This window comes from Diuraphis noxia, unplaced genomic scaffold (genome assembly GCF_037042655.1).
Source record: "Diuraphis noxia isolate RWA-SAM2 unplaced genomic scaffold, SU_Dnox_SAM2 contig0003, whole genome shotgun sequence".
Taxonomy (NCBI): Eukaryota; Metazoa; Arthropoda; class Insecta; order Hemiptera; family Aphididae; genus Diuraphis; species Diuraphis noxia.
The window spans coordinates 29,634,554-29,655,644 of record NW_028301713.1 but is presented as its reverse complement, the minus strand read 5'-3'; the positions used below and the strand labels follow the sequence as shown (position 1 = coordinate 29,655,644).

At 29.4% G+C, this 21,091-nt stretch overlaps 2 protein-coding genes across 4 annotated transcripts in view; both read left to right on the top strand.

Moving 5' to 3' along the window:
* LOC107167449 (pancreatic triacylglycerol lipase-like) overlaps positions 1-10,808 on the top strand; it is a 28,050-nt gene extending 17,242 nt beyond the window's left edge. For all 3 annotated transcript variants that reach the window (XM_015516494.2, XM_015516493.2, XM_015516492.2), the window contains exons 4-12: positions 961-1,115; positions 1,432-1,551; positions 2,024-2,170; positions 3,972-4,197; positions 6,921-7,165; positions 7,707-7,833; positions 8,658-8,784; positions 8,881-9,087; positions 10,450-10,808. In XM_015516494.2, the coding sequence (XP_015371980.1) occupies positions 961-1,115; positions 1,432-1,551; positions 2,024-2,170; positions 3,972-4,197; positions 6,921-7,165; positions 7,707-7,833; positions 8,658-8,784; positions 8,881-9,087; positions 10,450-10,573 (1,478 nt within the window). In that variant the 3' untranslated portion in view covers positions 10,574-10,808. The remainder of the gene's footprint in view (positions 1-960; positions 1,116-1,431; positions 1,552-2,023; positions 2,171-3,971; positions 4,198-6,920; positions 7,166-7,706; positions 7,834-8,657; positions 8,785-8,880; positions 9,088-10,449) is intronic.
* A 2,240-nt stretch (positions 10,809-13,048) lies between these two features.
* LOC107167443 (heat shock protein 70 B2-like) lies at positions 13,049-19,967 on the top strand. The gene is made up of 6 exons (XM_015516481.2): positions 13,049-13,369; positions 15,981-16,220; positions 16,892-17,533; positions 18,611-18,880; positions 19,247-19,635; positions 19,724-19,967. The coding sequence occupies exons 1-6, from the start codon at positions 13,196-13,198 to the stop codon at positions 19,878-19,880; spliced, it is 1,872 nt and encodes a 623-aa protein (XP_015371967.1). The 5' UTR covers positions 13,049-13,195; the 3' UTR covers positions 19,881-19,967.
* Positions 19,968-21,091: the final 1,124 nt, after the last annotated feature.

The following is a 21,091-nucleotide window of genomic DNA, read 5'->3' as shown; positions in this document are numbered from 1 at the left end:
ATTTAGAAGTTATAAATAACTTTCGGGATGACCGCTTTTGCGATCTATACCATACTTATACTATCTATCCGCATCACGATAACAAAAAACGATTACATCACTTACATAAATAATTTACATTTGAAGTTTGATCAATGATTCTGTATTCTACTGTTCTGTAATACTATAAAATAATATATTCTCCAGGATAATAATATAATATTTGCACTCCGTCACCACCAATTTTATATGTAGGACAGTAAGTTGTCCTTCATTTACATAGGGGTTGGCGCCACTGGCTTCAGCGTAAGTGAATTTTTAAATTAAAATCGTTTGAAAAGTGAATAGTTAAATAGTATTATAACTTTCATTCGTTATTATCTATTTAATACATTTAAAACGATATTATTACCTAATTGAATTACTGAATTATTTTTAGATAAATATTTAAAATTGATTTGAATTATTATAGTCAAACAATCATTATTACACTTAGGTTAGATTGGTTTGCTAAAATAATACTAATTAATCATAATATATAAATAAATGTGAACAATTATAATCAATCATATAATATGGGCAATGTTAGGTTTTTTTTTATTATTTATAATTTTTTACAATAAAATAATATTAAAATTTCATTTTTAGATACCATATTTCCTTTATTCAATAATAAAATAATTTCGGGGGACGAGGTGGCCGAGTGGACTACCGCGTCGGCTGTGGCCCAGCCGGACCGGGTTCGATCCTCGACCATCGGGCGGCATTTTTCTCCGGGCAAGTCACGGTGTCCGGAGTACAAGTGCCTCCATCCCCCACTCCGGGGCATGACAGAAACCTACGGGGGCCCCAATAGAAATTCTGCCAAAAACCCTTACCCACGTGTAAAACCAACCTACAGTACTACCCCCTTCCCAATGGCCTTAGTTGTCGCGGGATAAATAAAAAAAAAAAAAAATATGATTTAACTATAATTTTCAGTTGAAAACGAAACAAGATGTTACGACGAACTAGGGTGTTTAAATATAACCCGAGATTGGTATCATCTTATATATCGGCCATTCAATGTGTTTCCATTAGCGAGACAAGTCATCGACACACGATTTATATTGTACACGAGAAAAAATCCATTACAAGTAACTATATATATATATATTTATATAATTTTAAGTTGAAATTTAAAATAAAAAAATGTAAATTGGATAACGCTCTATATGCACATTTATTCGTATCTAAAGAATTCATTGTAATGGATGTGTTCAATAATATGAAATTATTATTTTTTTAAAACAATCATAATCGAAGACGGTTAACTTTTAATATAACTAAGTTATAATAATAAATATACTTAAAAAGTTTCAGGTGCCCATGATGAATATTTTGTTTAAATGTCTAATTTCGTACAAATTTTAACTTAAAATGTCAATTTATGTTTTTTTTTTTTTTTTTTAGGGTCAAATGCTGAAAGTACAATCGGAGAAAACAATACAGAAATCCAATTTTGATCCCAAAAAACCTACAAAATTTATTATACATGGTTTTATAGACACGCCTCTGAGCAATTGGGTCAAGGTAACAGTTAAAATAATATAATAATAATAGTGACAATAAAATCACTTTTAATTATTCGATTTATTCATAATGCAATTAGTTTATGTTTATTTTTGAAGACGAGGCCGTTTTTGTAATCGGATTTTATATCGTTATAATTTAAAATTATTTCCGATTCCTATTTAAGGTAAAGAGATACTTACGAAATGGAACTAATAACACCGATGGCTCGTCCTTGAGATAATAAAATCAATCGATTATTTCAAGTTTATAATTTATTAATAAATTCAGCTGTTGAAAAAAGTCCTTTAGCTTTCTTCTTGGCGTTTATTAATTTATTTTTACAATAACACTACCTGTATACGGAGATAACCCAATAAATATACAAAAACATAGAATGATTTACAATACTGAATTAAATAATTGTTTGTGAAAACCATATCAATTGATCGTTATTTTAATTTATCTATTTACATTGGTTTCGTCTATATAGGAAATGAGGAGAGAACTTCTGAAACATTCTGATTGGAATGTAATTGTAGTGGACTGGGCTGGCGGATCGTTGCCTTTATACACGCAGGCAACAGCCAACACGAGGCTAGTGGGACTAGAAATCGCCTATTTCATCAACTATTTAAAAGTAATGTAATAGGTTGAATTAGTATTAAGCACAGATTAATGGATCAATTGAACAGAAATGAAAGATATTTCGTTTTAGTACGAATTTATACGAATTAAAACAACATCAATAAATGCGCGTATAATATTGTTGGTAGCCATACCAGTAATAAAAAATAATATAAAAAATATAGATATGTTATTTTATACGAATATATATATATATATATATTATAAGAATATTTAAAAAAACTAAATTACCTTTTATAGCTTATTATTTTTAAACAATTGAATATATTATTATTATTATTCACTATAATGTTTGTATATACTTGTAATACATTATTGAATCTATTTTTAGGTATATCATGCTGTTTTAGTAACGTAGGTACGTTTGAATATATTAGTTTTGCATTCTACTAGAAAATTAAAAATTGATATTGTTGTTTATATTTAATTCTTACAAGTTTATAAATAATCTCCTACTATTAAAAAAGTTTGCAGGATCTTAGCTTGCTCGTTACTATCCAATTATAATTTCGAACCTTACTTAGTCTTGTTCTTGTTTAAAAACAATGTAGTTCTTAATTTACCGCATGGTACACATACCTATACCTAGATACTTGTTAATCGAATCTAATTATTTTTATTTACTATTTTTTTTTTTGGTATGCATTTTAAAAGGAATTATTATATCCACCTATCTGATTTTTACACATAAAATATAGATTAACTCTCAAATATTATTATCAAAAAATTCAATTATTACATGTATACAATAATATATAACATGTGATATATTTATAAAGGTTTTATACTTATATCATTACATACGTCATAATGTTGTATATTATTTAACTATTACAAAATATTAATTTAACCGTTAATCGAGTTTAATCGCAGATTAACAACTGTATAAAGTAAAGAAATTATTTATAAGCAATTACAGATATTTTAAAGAAACTGATATCATGGACGGACAATAAAATTGATAATTAAAACTCTGAAATAAAAAGTATGAGACTCTAAACTATAATAAAATACATATAATGAATTAGTTTTTCAATATAAATCTATATTTTTTAAATTGTCAGTGGCACACAATTATTCAAAACTTAATGAAATTCATATTTAATTTTGAATTTTCCTTATTTAATTTATTGCATAATATTATTACGGCGATAGCTACTATTTATGTTTTTTAGTTATATAACATGCATTAAGCTATATCAGGTTTTAAACAGTTTTTTAACTGTGCTATCATAATTTATGGTGCCGACTCGTCACACAATTTCGTTCGCTTCGAATTATTTTTAATTTAATAAACGAAAAGTGTTTGCATACTCTAAGTGCTAAAAAAGAAATGTCAATAAATGGTTGCAGGTATATTAACATTATTTAATAATAAATAAAAACATAAGAATACCTAGTAATAACAACAATTTTTTTTTTAGCTTATTATTTTAAATTTAGCTCAACAATTACAATACGCAATCAATATAATAAGTAGAAAAAAAAGAAAACAGTAGAATAATAATAAAATTAAGTAATTAATAGCTAAAGATATAATAAATTATATAAACAAATAATAATAGACTCAGATAATAAAGTCAGCCTCCTGAATAAAAGAAATAATAATAATAATGACTTGTTCAGAGTTGGAGTTTAAAATGGAATGGAGATTTAAAGGAAAATAACAACAATAATAATAATAATAAAAAAAAAAATTAAAAAACTTTTGTTTTTAATATAATTGCCACTTATACTATTGGTTCGTTATTTGTGTTATTATAATTCTTTTTTTTCTATTTGAAACGTATTAGGATAACGTGGGGTTAAATCCGAAACATGTTCATCTGATAGGACACAGTCTGGGCGCTCACACTGCTGGGTACGCCGGAGAACGGATCGAAGGGTTAGGACGAATTACAGGACTAGATCCTGCCGAACCATATTTCCAAGGAATGCCTTCACACTCCAGATTGGATCCTTCCGATGCGCAACTTGTGGATGTTATACACACCGACGGGTCTTCCATATTTCTATTGGGTAAGTGAGGTGCACTTTGGAATAATGTTTGCGAGTACACGACTCTATTATAATTATAATATTATAGGTAGAGAGTTTTTGGAAAATGTGTTGAGATGTCTGATGTTACGTCTTATTAGTTACTGTGTGTTTGATTATCACAGTGAGATGATATAATAACACAATGTATGAGTTATTTAATATCTCGGTTATTCTTACGTTATTCGACATATCAATCAGATAAAGTATTCAAAATCATGAGTTGAAGGGCTCAACTATAATAAATGTTGTCTTGTTGTGGTTAATCGTGGTATATCATATTAAAATGTTAAGGTACATGCGCTTATGCCTGTGCAGTTTACTCAGGACGATATGACACAATAACCGAATTAAGTACCCATAAAAAAAAAACGTTGGTGTAAATATTTCTATGTTAAGTGTTAAAAAAAATAGAGTAGATAATAAACAATTAATTGAAAATATAATTTCATCATATTAAATGATTTTTTTTATTAAGCATAGAGCTGAGCTAACATTAAAATACGGTTATCCGCGTTGAGTTGGATGATTACTCGTCGTCACTGCAATAATAGTAAACAGGTAAGCAGTGGAGTAAGCAAGGGGAGGGGCTTACAGGCTTCATTTCCCCAAATTTCTAGTATTATTATTACTTTTTATAAAAATATTAATCAAGTATCAAATGTTCTCAACTATTAAGCAAGAACGTAAATTTATAATGTACGTCTTACCGGATTAGCTATTGCCCAATAACTAATAATAGATATACAATATACATAGTATACATATTATACGTACCAAGTAGGTTAAACTCATTTTTGCAAAAACATTGTATTTGTATACCAATTTCCCTAAATTGATCAGTAATTGTTTGCTAAAAGAATGGACTACTTGCATAAAAAACCTTGTATTCAATTACCATGAATATTTTATATATTAAAATTTTTTTCACTACGAATTAACTTTTTACCGTCAAAATTTTATCTTTTGAATGCTTTTAATAAATTATCATGTATCGTAAATATTTTTTAATACCTAATACCTAAGACCTAGGTATAATAAAAACTCATGAGAAACACATAATATATAACCCTTATATTACATTTTTATGCATTTTGACTGAATAAATATTTTTTTTATCGGAATTCTTTTGGAAAAAAACTAAGATTAATCAAATATAATCTAAGCGAAGACGGTTTAATTGTGACTAAACAATTTTAACAAATTGTCTCATATTAAATTTTCTCCTTCCCCGATTATTTAAAAAAGTACTAAAAATTATCAAAACTACAACTAACTAGATTCATTTTGCTTCCAAAACCACCGAAGTTTATGCTCCAATATTTTTTTTTGTTAGAAAAGTTGGGAATTTAAAGCTGTACAAATATTTTAAAATATTTCACCTAAACGTTTTAAAACAATTATTTAACTAAAAAAAACAAAAATAAAATTGTAATTAATTTTCAAACTCCTCCCCATTGAAAACTCCTGCGATTGCGACTGTATACATATGTACATATTATAATATGTATTAATATTTTATTATTTTTGTAATTGTATATTTTACTTTTATATACAAACAATTAGAATGTTTTTTTTTATACGAATAATTGTGACAAGTGGTGGAAGTGAACTTTTTCAGTCGCGGGCGACGTGCACATCTGCAGCCTTCCTGCACTAACCACACATAGTACATACCATTTTTTTGTCACGCCTCCAGCCCTCTATACGTTCATCGATCGCAAAGGTTATCCAGATATTTATGGTATAACTAGAATATTCTACGAAAACAATTTCATGAAGAAATAAAAAATGTCTACACGTAGTGCAAGAAGGTTATCTATATTATGAATATAAGATGTATCCAAAAGTTTATGTTTTGTGAGGATCATGGGCCATGGCAAAGATTTCCATCATCTGGTTGTGCGGGGGATATATCCAGAACTTTTTGGGGTTTCCACTTAACCACTTGGCACTCTTGAGATTTCCATTTTATTTCCTGGTACTATGGGAATTCCCAAATTATCGCTCGTTGTACACAGAAAGGTTGCTTTTAAACGCTTCTACCGTCATAGAAACTAAACTTTCAGTGCAGGCATGACAAAAACTAAAAATTCAATATTTTTTTGAACACTTTTTTCATAAAATATTCTCTTTCCTGACGGTAAATCTGGTCTGCTATAATATTATAGTACAATATAGAATCATTTCTCTTAAATTGTGGATGGTAAGAGTTTATTACCGTATTGTGAACAAATATCCAATAGATAAAAAAAATCTAAGATTAAAAACCAATGAGCATAAGATAACAATATTGCTATTGCTTTAAATTTTTAAATAATTACGAAAAACTTATTAAATTATTTAAATGGGTGAATTATTACCATGTTCAGACTATTTATTAAGAATTATAAATAATAATATCTAGGGAAATATAGAAGTTTTTTCATGAAATAAGAATATATATTCATTATGAAAATTTCATAATCAAATAATCTTGTAATCATTATCTTCATTATTATTTATTTTTTAACATACATTTGTCTTATCCTTTAGTTTTCTAACCCTAAATTTTGTATTTGGTGGATATAAAGCAGTTAGTATTAAATATATTATAATTCAATAGTTAAATTCAACAACCAAGTTATGATACTCGCATTTCCCATAAACTTGAGTAGAATACACTTTATAGTATACATTCAACGTTAATATATATAATTATTTAGGATACGGGATGAGTGAACCTTGTGGCCACATAGACTTTTATCCGAACAATGGTAAAGAACAGCCTGGTTGTGATCTAACAGAAACTCCATTACCGTTAACTCTCATCAAAGAGGGAATTGAAGAAGCAAGTCGTGTTTTAGTTGCTTGTAATCACGTAAGAGCTATAAAACTGTTCATTGAGTCTATAAATTCGAAATGTCCGTACGTCGCACACAAATGCAACTCGTATCAAAACTTCTTACAGGTAATAAAAAAAAAAATGTTTACATATAATTTTATATATACATTTTAGAACAAAACTGCTTGTTTAATTTTTATCCAAACATATTGAACGCGTTCATTAAATTTTATAAATACACAATAAACAAAGTCTACAGAATACTGGACGTATTTTTGTGTCACTGCAATGTTATGCACTTTAAGAAAATATTTGTGTACAGAATAAGTCTTCTCAAATAAATATAAAAAAAAAATGTTTTATTACGTCACGATCGAGGTGTAATTCGGTAATTTGCATATTTTTTATAGATTGTTTTGGATATGATATTTTATGTTACGAAATGTGCTCAATAATGTTTGGAATTTGCCAGTAATGTTTACATATTATTATAATAAGTACATATTACGTTAAAAGATTTATGCTCAATCGGCATTACATAATTATTTATCGGTTAAAGAACTAAGAATGTGTTTTACCCATAAGAAATGGTTAACACCGACTAAATTCTGAATGGAATTAATGTGCATTCGCGTTATGATTATATTTGATTTAAATAATGTTTAAGGGTAAATGCTTCTCATGTAAAGAGAATGATACAGGATGTGCCATAATGGGCTTAAATACAGTAAGACCAAACCATGCCCCAGGTTCCAAGTATTTCATATCTACTGGGAAAGATACACCATATTGTAGTACGTATATTCACAAAGAGAATATTTAATTTTTATCAAACCTGATGTTTATTTTAAATTTTTATACTCAACTATAATTAATTAAAATGATAATAGTATTGTAATCGTAATCTTCATCGTTTTTTTCACTTTTGGTTTCTTTAAGATATTAACCGTCGACCTGTTTTATAAAACCTCAAAAATAATTATTTTTAAATTTTAGTATGATATATTTTAAGCATAAAATACAATTGTTGCTCTGCTAAAAATCAAAAATTGTATATATATATACGCATTGATTTTAGTTAGAACCAAATTATAAGAAATTGGTATAGATACATATCAGCTGCTAGGTATTATGCTATGGTACCAATTATACTAACTTGACGTTAATATTATGCATCATTAAAATTCAATTAAGCGTAACCTTCTAAATATAAAAGTTAAAAGTTAGATCCTGAAATGAATTGATAATTATTATAAGTTAATATTAAAGAGGATAATATTTATTAAAATTCATACCTAGTGCCCACTAGTACTAAAATTGTGTTTTTATTTCTAAATCTGTAGTAATAAATTAGAACTGTTGATAATGATCAAACGTACGTCTTAGCAAAAGTACCTAATATATTTTCGTTACAATTAATACAATTACATTTTTGAAAATCATCATTAACATGCAGAGTATTACTATTTACAGGATTTTGTTTTTTGTTTTTTTTTTTTTTATGGCACTTAAATGCCATTACAAAATACGTACATTTATTTGAATTACATTTTATGATTTGTAAGTGCTTATTATACATGTTTTATATTAATGATAAAATAATATGTTCAATTTTTAGGACGACAATACAAGGTCATGTTAGATTTAGCCAAGCCACCTAGGGCAGAGTCCTGGGTTCAAGGTTTTATGAAAGTGTCGTTACATAGTGACAACGGAGTTATCAGAAACCTAGATTTAACCCCTAAGTAAGACGACAATATTATTGTTGTGATCACAGTATAATATATACTTACAGTGTTATTCGCAAATGTTATTAATGAATACTCTTTTCGGTGACATAGTGGTTATGAACGTATGGAGCACGGTACTAGCCGGAGCTTTGTGGTCACCCATCCGGATGACATAGGACAAGTGAAACGAGTAGAGTTCTACTGGGAGTATGACATGGACGTGCTACAACCCAGGTCCATATGTTTCTTTTGGTGCAACGACCATCTGTACGTGTCTAGTATCGGTGTCACAGAGGCCGAAGATGACGGAAACAGAGGGTATGACGATCTTAAAATTAATATTCATGATTATATAAAGTTATAAGCACATTTTAGGATATATATTATATATTTATAAATATATAAAATGTATATAACTACATGTAAAAATCACTGCCAATTAAATAGGTAATGATAATACCATGAAGATAGTATTTTTTTTTTTTTATTCCATTGTCAATATAATTACATTGAAATTAAATCATCTCGTAGAGTCATGGTTGGTGCAAAAAAATTGATGTAATCGGTTATTTTATAGGTAGAATATACCACGGTCTACAGCTGAATCCATGAATACAATTTACTACATTTTAAATAATAATCCATAAAAATTCGAATTATTTCAATGACCTTAAATAACATACTGTAGTTTTGTGCAACACTATTTTATTGATAGGAGTTAATATTAATTGTTGCTATTTTCTTTTAGAATAGATCCTACCTTAGCTAAATTTCGTACAATGTACAAAATGCGTGTCGCGATCTATTGAATAAGCCAAGTAACACTTGTTCAAGATTTTAGTTTTCCGGAACAAATAAACATGATAAATTAATATTAAATAGGTAGTCACTGCCCATTGAGCTTTAATTCTTTTTTAGTTAAAGCTGGTTTTTAATTAACTATCTAGATGTTTCATATTTTTTAATAACCTAAATAATTAAAACAATGATTTCATGTAGCTACATTAATAAAATATAAAAACTAAAATAAATAGGTACCAAGGTATTATAATATAGGCGTGTAATCATAATTTTTCTATACTGTACAATAATTTACAAAAAATAGAATTGTACACCCATAGTATACACGACTATAGTAATAGCTATAACAAATAACAATATATGAATACTAAAACTGAAAATATTACAAATACATTGTAAATATATATTAATATTAATATATTATTAATATAATATTAATATAAATTGATGATATAAAAAAAGCGGGTAAGTCGTGGATGTCGCTCTGCTGTACAGTAGGTTACAAGTGGGTTACTGTAATGGATGGAATTAAATTTGAATCCAATGATATTATATCATTGTATTCGAAAAACGATTCTGAGCGGAAATATCTGTCAAGGATATATTATATATTATTAAAAATTTTCAAATCTTAGATTTAAAAAGACAAATTTTTATGAATTTCTAGCTTAAAATAATTTGCGAATTTTCATGATTTATACGTAGGTATATTGTCAAAATTCAAACTTTGAATGCTTGTAAAAAAAAAAATTGTGAAATATATTTCTTTTATTTTTTAACTGCTATTGTAAGAATATAATAATATAATATAATATAATATAATAATAATAGAATCCATGATTGCCATTTAAATATGTATAATTATTGTTTTATCTTTAGTAAAAGAGGCATCCAAGTGGATACTAAGTTGTGCAGCCAGGGTCCTAGAGAGTATGCTGATATTGCTTCTAGGACTTCAGCCGTGTTCGTCGACAAATGCGATGACCAAGAACTTCTAAACTAATGAAATAGTTTATGTATATAGCACAAATATTATATCATTATGATTGGTTAAATGTACATAAGTTATATAAATGTATAATGCATTATCGTGTGCACTTTTGAAAATATTATGTACATATATGTATGATAGATATTCCTTACCTACCTTAAAAATGTTATACATTTTATATCAAAAATTTAATGTTATAAGATATTTTGTAACATAATATATTATAATGTTTACTGTATTATTTAGATATGGTGTTGTTATTTTTTTCAAATCAAATAGGTACCTTATTGTTGTAAATATTCACTCTTCCAGGGGGACGTTAACTATTGAAAAATATTAATTCCTCACGTGGATATTATTGAATTATTCGCAAATAACTAATTTTGTCCTTGATCACTTTTTTTTTAGTTTTAAACAACCAAAATGTAGACACATTATAATGTATTTCAAAAAGTATAATACTACAATGTGTATATTATTATTAAATAACAAGTAACAATATATAGGAACCTAATGATAAGTTAAACAATTGATTTTCTCCTACAAAGTGTTATAATAACTATTATTAGACTTTTAATGAGTAGAACGTAGGTATAGTGACAAATTGTGTAACATTTCTTAAACCAGTCATTAAATCGTGTATTGATTTATAGAGATGTTGGTTTTTATTTCCTGTTTAAGACCTTACATATACAACTAGAGATATTCTATTTTATTGTTTTAATTTAATATTATTGATTAAGTACCTACGTACGATAATAATGTTCAATGTTTTAAGACTTTCATAAGAGAAAGGATTGAAATATTTATGGCAAAAATTAATTCAATTATCCTCTACTACTAATACTAATACTTATAGTATAATATAAAATAATTTATTTTAGATTCTGCGTATTGCGAGTAAAACATTGATTTAAAAAAAATTTATTTTTAGTATGCTTTGGTTGAGTTGATTGTCTTATTAACAAGTTTTATAAAAATTATATAATTTAAAGTATTTAACATATATAACATATAAGTATAGAACGTATCCAGTTCCAGCTCAAGCTAGAATAGTGGACTAGACAAAGTTAAATTCCCTCCCCCTAAAATAATAATATTATTACTATTTTGAAAATGTCATCCTCTACTCCCCTACTCTGTGTAGGCCTATATCGTCAACCCTTTGAGGTTGAACGGCATGAACGTAATACCTAAATAATAAATATATTTTTTTTATAATATTTATAAGAAGTTTCGGGGATAAAAGCCAGGAGTTGAAATCCTGCAAAAAATAATCAGTCTAGAACTTGAACCTATTATGAAAATATTGAAACTCAACGAAATCTGTGTTTAAATATTTAGGAAAACTAAGCTGAAACCAATATTTTCAGAGTTTTCATGACCATCGCCCCCCCCCCCCCAAATATGTCCCTAGGATTTTCCATACTTTTAATATCATAGTTAGTTTTTAATACGACAATGAACTTTAGGTAAAACAATAATATTGATAAATAATTATATACAGATTATAGTACTATGTAGTATGTACTGCATTTGGTTTATGAAGATGGCCACCATTGAGTCATTTTTCAAATTAATTGTTGGGACCCTTTTGATTTTTTGTATTAAAATTGGACATTGGTCAAAATCATCAGTATTAAAATTAATAATTAATTTTATCGAATCGAAAACTTTTTTGATTTTCCTATGAACCATAAACCGGATCAGATAAATTTGATTTTTTAGAAACCAAAAAAAAAAATAAAAATATGAATTAAACGACTAGAATAGAATTATTTACTACTTTCTTCCATACGGTATTATTAATCAAGATGCTATATGTATTTTCTATAATTGATTTTTTATTGCGTCCAAATTAAAGAAACCTATAAATGTACCTACTTTGGTACTTTACTTAGATACAAAGGTATTCTATATAAAAACTCATTCATTTTTCAAAAAATATTAAACGGACCTTGGATTCATTTTTTCAACTATTTGACTGTATATAATATATATGCATAATATTATACTTAAAATAATGTTTTATTTTTTATGTACATAAAAACAAAAATCTAAGGACTGCAGCAGTATATAAGTTACATAAACAATAAATGTATTATAATTAATGATGAATTTTTACAGAACAGAAATTATATTATCATTGAGTTTATCATAATCACATATGAGACATGAGTTTTTAGGTACTAAATTCGTGTTAATTTTAAAATACAAATAAGACATCTCTCTGTGCTATGCAATATAAGTACATAGGTACATACGTAATAAGTAATAACTAATAATGTTTTCTCCCAATGGCCACTACATACGAAGGTATCTTCAAATAATAATAATAATAATAGTAAAAATAATAGTGTTTGTGTTTTTAAAAATGTTACGAACGGTTTATGTTGAATAAAAACAAACATTCGGACGTGGGCGTGGTTCCGGTCTATAAATGATCTGTCGGAGAGAAGTGGTGGCCAGAAGTATAAATACCGTGTGCTCAGCTTTGTATGCGTTTTCTTTGACACTTCAACAGTCAAGTGACGGTTACGTATTATTATTTTTTCTTTCGTTTAGCTCGCTCTAACAGAGTGATAACAACTAGTTTTTCCATTTCAGTTTTCGTTTAATAAAATATTTTGAAAAATGAGCAAAATACCAGCTGTGGGTATAGACTTGGGTACCACTTACTCGTGTGTGGGCGTGTGGCAACATGGAAAAGTGGAAATCATCGCCAACGACCAGGGAAATCGGACGACACCCAGCTACGTGGCGTTCACAGATTCGGAAAGGCTGATCGGAGATGCTGCCAAAAGTCAGGTAGGTACACAACAAAATAGACGTTAAACGTGTTTACGTTTAAATATTAAAAACAGTAATGATTACGATGTTGATCGAAACGATAAAATACGACCCTTGTAAATACAATCTCACCCCCAACAGTTTCTCTGTTCTCAACAAACTAATCATATTGTGTTGCATTTATATTATACACATAGGTACGTATCCGAAATCCGAATCAATGGTTTAGTAAATTAATTATAGTCAAAATCATAATTTTGATTAAAGATTGAGACAGTTAACAATATATTTATTCTACGATGATCAAACGCTTTGTAACATTTAAACAATAATTTCAACACGACTTTGGGTAATAATAAATGATTAATCAAAAACAGTTATTATTAATAATATTATGTTATATTTAAACAGCATAATCAATATTTATAGACTTCCCTCGAAGGATTTTCAGTAACTATCATATTTTTATTTGCCTATTACTTACATTCATTAATTTTAATAGTATGTAGTAACTAGTAAGTACTTTAGCAGCTAAATATTTAAATAATCTTAAAAATGTTTTTAATATTAATTTCTAAACACTATTCACATTGCAATATTAAAAAAAAAAATTACATAAGTAATTGTAAAATATGAAAGTAGTATATAATACGCTATTGTTGTAACGAATGAATTATTTACTGTAAATTTTATTTTAAAAAAAAATTACAGTTAGTAAATAATAATTTGACTTAAATTTAAACTGAAGTCAAAACATTTTCAATATTAGAAATTAAGTTATATATTTTGTCGGTGTTTTCTTTGGTTTGGCCATGAGTTTCAAAGAGGTTGTCAGACATTCTTCTGCTTTTTCTAGTTTCCATGTGGTTTCTACAGCAAACAAGAAGGAGCTCGACTGTAAGGGATTCCCCACAAGATTGGCACATTACAGGTTACTTTACGTCCATAAAATGCCAATGGGACATCTTTGATTTAGCTATAATGTAGTTTAAAGTGTATTTTTATGAACATTAATCGAATTAATAGCACATACCACATACTTATCATGGGTTTATTATGTTTTCATAATATTATAAGTATAATATGATGATTTTTTTTTTATAATAATAAATTGTCGAGTGTAACTGCTGGGTAGCTACTCCCCTCGGCCCTCACGATTTCACAGTCACCTTGTACATTTCTCCTCATATGCTTATTGTAACTACTATTACAGATTGTATATTATATTCTAATAAATGTTTAAAAAATATGTATAATAATAATAATAATAATTAACGTGATACATGTATTTGTATTTCGTGGTAGATATTAGATTTCTAAAATTTCGATTCCTCGACTTTTGTGAGTAAAACCTGACCATTTTTAAGAACACCTTCACGTACTACATTCTTGTTTAGAATTTTTTTCCAGTGGCTGTAATATTTCTTAACTACAATAGCAATACAACATTGTATGTGCCTAAATTATTTTATAAAATACATGCATTCAAGATGTATTATATTGGCGCATAACCGTTGTATAAACGTCATCAGATTTGGCAAACGCGAATGCTAACCCACGTATCTAATTATTCTCACCCACAACGACATTACACCACTGGGCAGATATAAAAATATCCCGATGACACATGGCACTATGCTACCAGTTTGATTTTATCTGGAAAGGGTTATTTCTAGAGTCGCGTGTAACGTATTTTTAGACTGACCATAAATAATAATAGTAATAATATAATATTATTCACAGAACAAATTCAAAACCACTAGAACTGTATCCTCGAAAAAATTACGACCTTACCCGTTTAGGCCTGTTTACAGCCATTGAATTACCAAATCGGGCGTTTGATGAACACACACGCACACTCGATATTAGCTGTAGGTACGTTGTTTGTGTGTCGTAAGAAGTGTGAGACATATTATCATAGTGTGTGTGTGCCCATAGATGGAGGCGGACGCTTAGACAACGATGATTCATCCAAATCCAAACCTCACTGCGCACGGTCCAATAATGTTTCCCTCCATAATACATCTAAAAAATAATGAACAAAAATTAATTTGACGTTAAATGTTTTTAAAACAAGGATTATACAATTATAATATGGCCATATAGATTGATAAAAGTAGATGGAAAAATTACTAATTTAAAAATATAGTACTGAAATTTCTATGGATTTGTGTAGAACACGATAAAAACATAAACATAAATTAAATACATTAATTTATTATGATCAAATTACATGAACAAGAATATGACAAAATTTTTTTTTTATAGAGACATATATTATTTAGAAAGAACGTCGCTTCTATACCTAATAATACTATAAAGTATTAAGGAAGTAACAATTACGAGATAAACATGTACATTTATATATTTTAAATTGATGACTGTTTAAAATCAATAAATGTTCGATAATAATCGTATTATTCGATTAAATCGAATAAAATATTTGTGTATATTAGGAACGTACTGTAAAAATATAAAATTTGTTTTGTTTTGGAAAAATAAACAAATAAAACAGTTTATGATACTTTTTCTAATTTCAAAGGCACTGTGTTATAGTTATTACTACACTGTATTTTGCGACAATACTTATTCGTGTTAATATTTTATCAATTATTGTTTATTGTTTTAGGTGGCAATGAATCCACGGAATACGGTTTTTGATGCCAAACGTTTAGTAGGTCGTAAATTCAACGATCCAAAAATACAAGAAGACATTAAACACTGGTCGTTTGAAGTGGTTAATGAGGGTGGTTTGCCTAAAATAGCTGTCGAGTATAAAGGCGAGAGAAAAATATTCGCCCCAGAAGAAGTCAGTTCGATGGTGCTTACGAAAATGAAAGAAATCGCTGAAGTCTACCTGGGTGGAAAGGTAAACAGTGCGTTTTTTAATTTGCTTAATAATAATTATATAATATAGTTCAATGAAGTTTTTCCTTTGTTATTCACTTGTGTATTTTAGGTTATATTTAATTAATTTGATGTACTTATACAAGATTGATTTATATTCCATTTAAAAAATGTTATCGATCATTTTTATAAAAAAATTAAAAAAAAATTAATTAATATACTAGTAATATTTTATAGCATTTGATAAATGTACGTGATCACAATAAAAAATATGATGCTAAGCTATAAGTCTAATATTATATAAAAATAAATTGTGCTAAGACTATTTTAGGAAGAATAAATGCATAGAATATATATAATGCATAATGCGTCTAAGTCCATAGAATACAATATAATTCATAAACATAGTGGATGTTTAAAAAAATCTCGAAAATGTTTCCAGAGATAGTATAGATAAGCCGCGTTATATAATTTTACTTAAATAATAGTGACATAATATTTATTTTTTTGGTTCTTGAGGTGATTTATATCCACCAACCTTATTACCACTCTGTAATCAGACCAATGATTGTTTTTGGACCATTGATTGACCATTGGTTGTATTAAATTTGATATATCATATTATTTGTAAAATGACTATAGTGAATAGTGACCGTTATGAAGTACCATGGTAATAAATAATTTATCGTACAGGTCACTGACGCCGTGGTCACCGTTCCGGCGTACTTCAACGACTCCCAAAGACAAGCCACCAAAGACGCTGGAGCCATTGCCGGACTAAACGTGTTGCGGATAATCAATGAGCCCACGGCTGCTGCTCTGGCGTACGGTCTTGATAAGAACCTGAAGGGCGAGAAGAACGTGCTGATATTCGATCTGGGTGGTGGTACGTTTGATGTATCGATCCTGGCCATCGACGAGGGTTCGTTGTTCGAAGTCAAGTCGACGGCCGGCGACACGCACTTGGGCGGCGAAGACTTCGACAACAGGCTGGTGACGCATTTCGTCGAGGAGTTCAAGCGGAAATGCAAGAAAGACATCAGCGGAAACACGAGAGCTCTCCGGCGGCTGCGAACGGCCTGCGAGAGGGCCAAACGGACACTGTCGTCGAGCACCGAAGCGTCCCTCGAAATCGACGCCCTACACGACGGTGTTGATTTTTATTCGAAAATCACCAGGGCCCGATTCGAAGAAATGTGCATGGACTTGTTCCGGTCTACGCTTTCTCCCGTGGAAAAAGCACTGGCCGACGCGAAAATGGACAAGAGCAGTATACACGATGTGGTACTCGTCGGAGGTTCGACTAGAATACCAAAGATACAGAAAATGTTACAGGTGATTTTATTGTTTATTTTTGTTTTAATATTTAAAAACAATTGTGGAACAGATGCATTGGTGAAACTAAGAGAGAGGGGGTGCCTTGGGTCTTTAGCACTCTCTAAGAAGTCACCATCTAAAAAAAATTGTTTAAAAAGTTGGGTCTCATTAAGTCACAAAAAACTTGAAGCTTAAGCACTCACTTGTTCAAATGTCTTAGTTGCGGTGATGACCAGATGTTATTTTAATAATGTCGTCATGTAGTGGCGGTTTTACGCGGTCATGTTTCCCATCTCCCCCCCCTTGATTCAGTAATATTTAAGTGTTATATTACATAATGTCTAAATTCTAATTTAAGTACTCATATATATATACATATACACCGTGATTCTTTTATCAAACATCACTCATTATTTCAAAAACTATTGAATTTTTTCAAATTTTGTTTTTTTCAAAATGTTAAAACCATCTTGTTCTAGAACTAAGAGATTTTTTAAATATTTCCACCCTTATATTTATCAGGTTAACCATTATCAACTTTTGATTTTCAAATGACAACCTATACTTAAAATTTCATACACTAAAAAGGCAATTTTTTCAATGAATTTTCACGTTTAAATTTTCATTTTTCGTTAATCCGTTTACAAGATATAGCCTCCCAAAGTTGGGTGGTTTTGGGTGTTATAGGTGTATGTTAGGTGGTATTTACACACAAACACCATATACGTGTTGTTTGATAAAATAGTCACCCTGTATATATATATATATATATATCGAATTGCATATATTATATAATACATGCCATATAGGTACATAATATAATGACGACAATCAAATTCAATTTTGGTCATATTAGGTATACTTATTAAAATGTATAGGAATGTATTTACATTCATTTCCGCAACAATAATGTGTTCGCTGTTATATATAATATACTTAAGCTAGATTACCACTCATAGGTAGTTGTTTATTTACAAATTTTAATTTCTTCGTACTTCCTACTACTGTCACTGGTTGAGTTGATTGGTTATCTCAATAATACCGTATTTATATGTATTATATATTTGTATTAATATTCTCGTCTTCTCGTCGCAGGATTTCTTTTGCGGTAAATCTCTAAACCTGTCCATCAATCCTGACGAGGCCGTGGCTTACGGAGCTGCCGTCCAGGCTGCCATTCTCAGCGGCGATACCAGTTCGGCTATCCAAGACGTACTTTTGGTCGATGTCACTCCCCTGTCACTCGGCATTGAGACAGCAGGTGGCGTAATGACCAAACTTGTAGAACGCAATTCTCGCATACCGTGTAAACAACAACAAACATTTACTACATACTCCGACAACCAGGCGGCTGTCACGATCACGGTGCGAATTTATTATTATTATTATTTTTTTTTTTTTTGAGGGGAACCCGTGGCAACATAGGCCATTGGGTGTGGGGGTGGTATGGTAGGAGTTATTTTTGTATATTTGTTTGTAGGTTTTTGAGTTAGTAGGGTCGTAACACGTGTATGTGGCAAGGATATGTTGCTAAAAATCTCGGGTGGTCACCCATCCGGGAGCTAGAAACTGCGGCCGGTACGTTCACTCAGTGCGTTTTCGCAGATTGAGCGTACGATTGCGCCTCACCAAGCCACGAATTTATTATTATATGATATTCACTTTGTTATACTCATACGATTTAGTTGTCGTTGTATTTTTTTCTCGAGCCGAGTTTAACTGTTGTTTTAGGTGTTCGAAGGTGAACGAGCAATGACCAAGGACAACAATTTGCTGGGTACATTTAACTTGACGGGAATCCCCCCTGCACCACGTGGTGTCCCAAAAATTGAAGTAACGTTCGACTTGGACGCCAATGGTATTCTCAATGTGTCCGCCAAGGAAATTAGCACGGGAAAATCCGAAAGGATTACAATAAAGAACGACAAAGGTCGGTTGTCCAAAGAAGATATTGACAAAATGTTGAAGGAAGCGGAGATGTATAGACAAGAGGATGAAAAACAAAAGGAACGCATTACTGCCAGGAACCAATTGGAGAGCTACGCATTTAGTGTCAAACAAGCGATCGAAGAAGCTGGCTCAAAATTAACAGAGACAGACAAGAAAGCGGCATTAGACAGGTAACAAATCCACTTGATCAGTATTATGTAACTTTGGGAAAATTCGCTGTAATTGAATAATTGGATACTACTATGTTTGATGTTGTAGCTGTAAAGCGGTGATAATGTGGTTGGAAACAAACACATTAGCTGATAAAGACGAGTTTGAAGATAAATTAAAAAACCTGCAGAAAGAGTGTTCACCAATCATGACTAAACTGCATCAAGCCGGTGCAAAAGGACCAAACGTCGAAGAAGTCGATTAAACCGTTAGCATTTTTTTCAAAATGTGTTTGATGTGAATTGTTTACAAATATTTTTAAAGATTTAATAAAATTGAATTATTTATTTGAGATACACATAAGATGTGAGTAGGTACTGCACTGTTGAATACTGTGGTCAAATATCCATATCATATGTTATAAATGTTTTTTCAAATATTTTATAGAGTATAATTTATTGAATACACTGTTTTTTTAAAAATACGGAAAACATAATATGCGATTAGTATCATTGTAGTAAAACTTATGGGAAAAAACCTATGTAATATTTTAACCAATTTTCTATGCACAAAATAATTTAAAAAATGCTTTGACTCTTCTTAAACTATTTATATACATTCGATATTTTTATGTTTGATTTTTTTTCTATTAATGTCATGAATTTTTTTTTAGTTAGATCAACAAGCTTGGAAGCATTAAACATGGTTCCTTCGTAAGCTTTTACCATACATTTTTAAAAATATTAATGATATATTAGCCTGGTTTTTTTGCTATAAGCATTTGAAGTTGAAATTAAATTGAAATTTAGATATTTAATATAAGAAAAATGATGGTTTTAGTGATTTTGTTGTATCTAATTCAAAAATAGTTTGTGTTTAGAGATTCAAAACAGTTACGTTATAATGATGATACACAAAATAATATTTTTAAAACATTTATAGAATTATTTCATGCTATTTCTTATTTATACACGAACAGATGAGTTCTATGGCAAGTTAGTTTTAACCCAAAAGTTAATATTATGCTTTTTAAATTTGGATCACATACCAAAGGATGTGCACCATAGCCACCTGTACCAATTCCATCAATGAATACCACCTGTACTCGAACAATGATGGCCACCTGTACTCGGGCTGTAACGGATACCACCGTACAACGACTCTGTGATATCGTATACCATGACAATCGACTTACAGAGCTTTATTCACAATTCACGTGCAGGTTCTATAATGGCAGCTGTGATGCATCAGCCGGTTTTCCTTTTTTATTTTATTTATTCTTCCTCTTATTACTGAATATTATTGAAACATTTTTACTTTTGGCCCATAAGATACCAAGTATATTCACTTTGCTAATCAGAATTGATGTTAAATTTTTTTTTTAATGTAAAGAGTGTCAGAAACATATACAAAGGACAAACAAATTTTTAAATAACTAAATCCGTGAAGCCATAAGACCTATGAGAAGACCGCTCA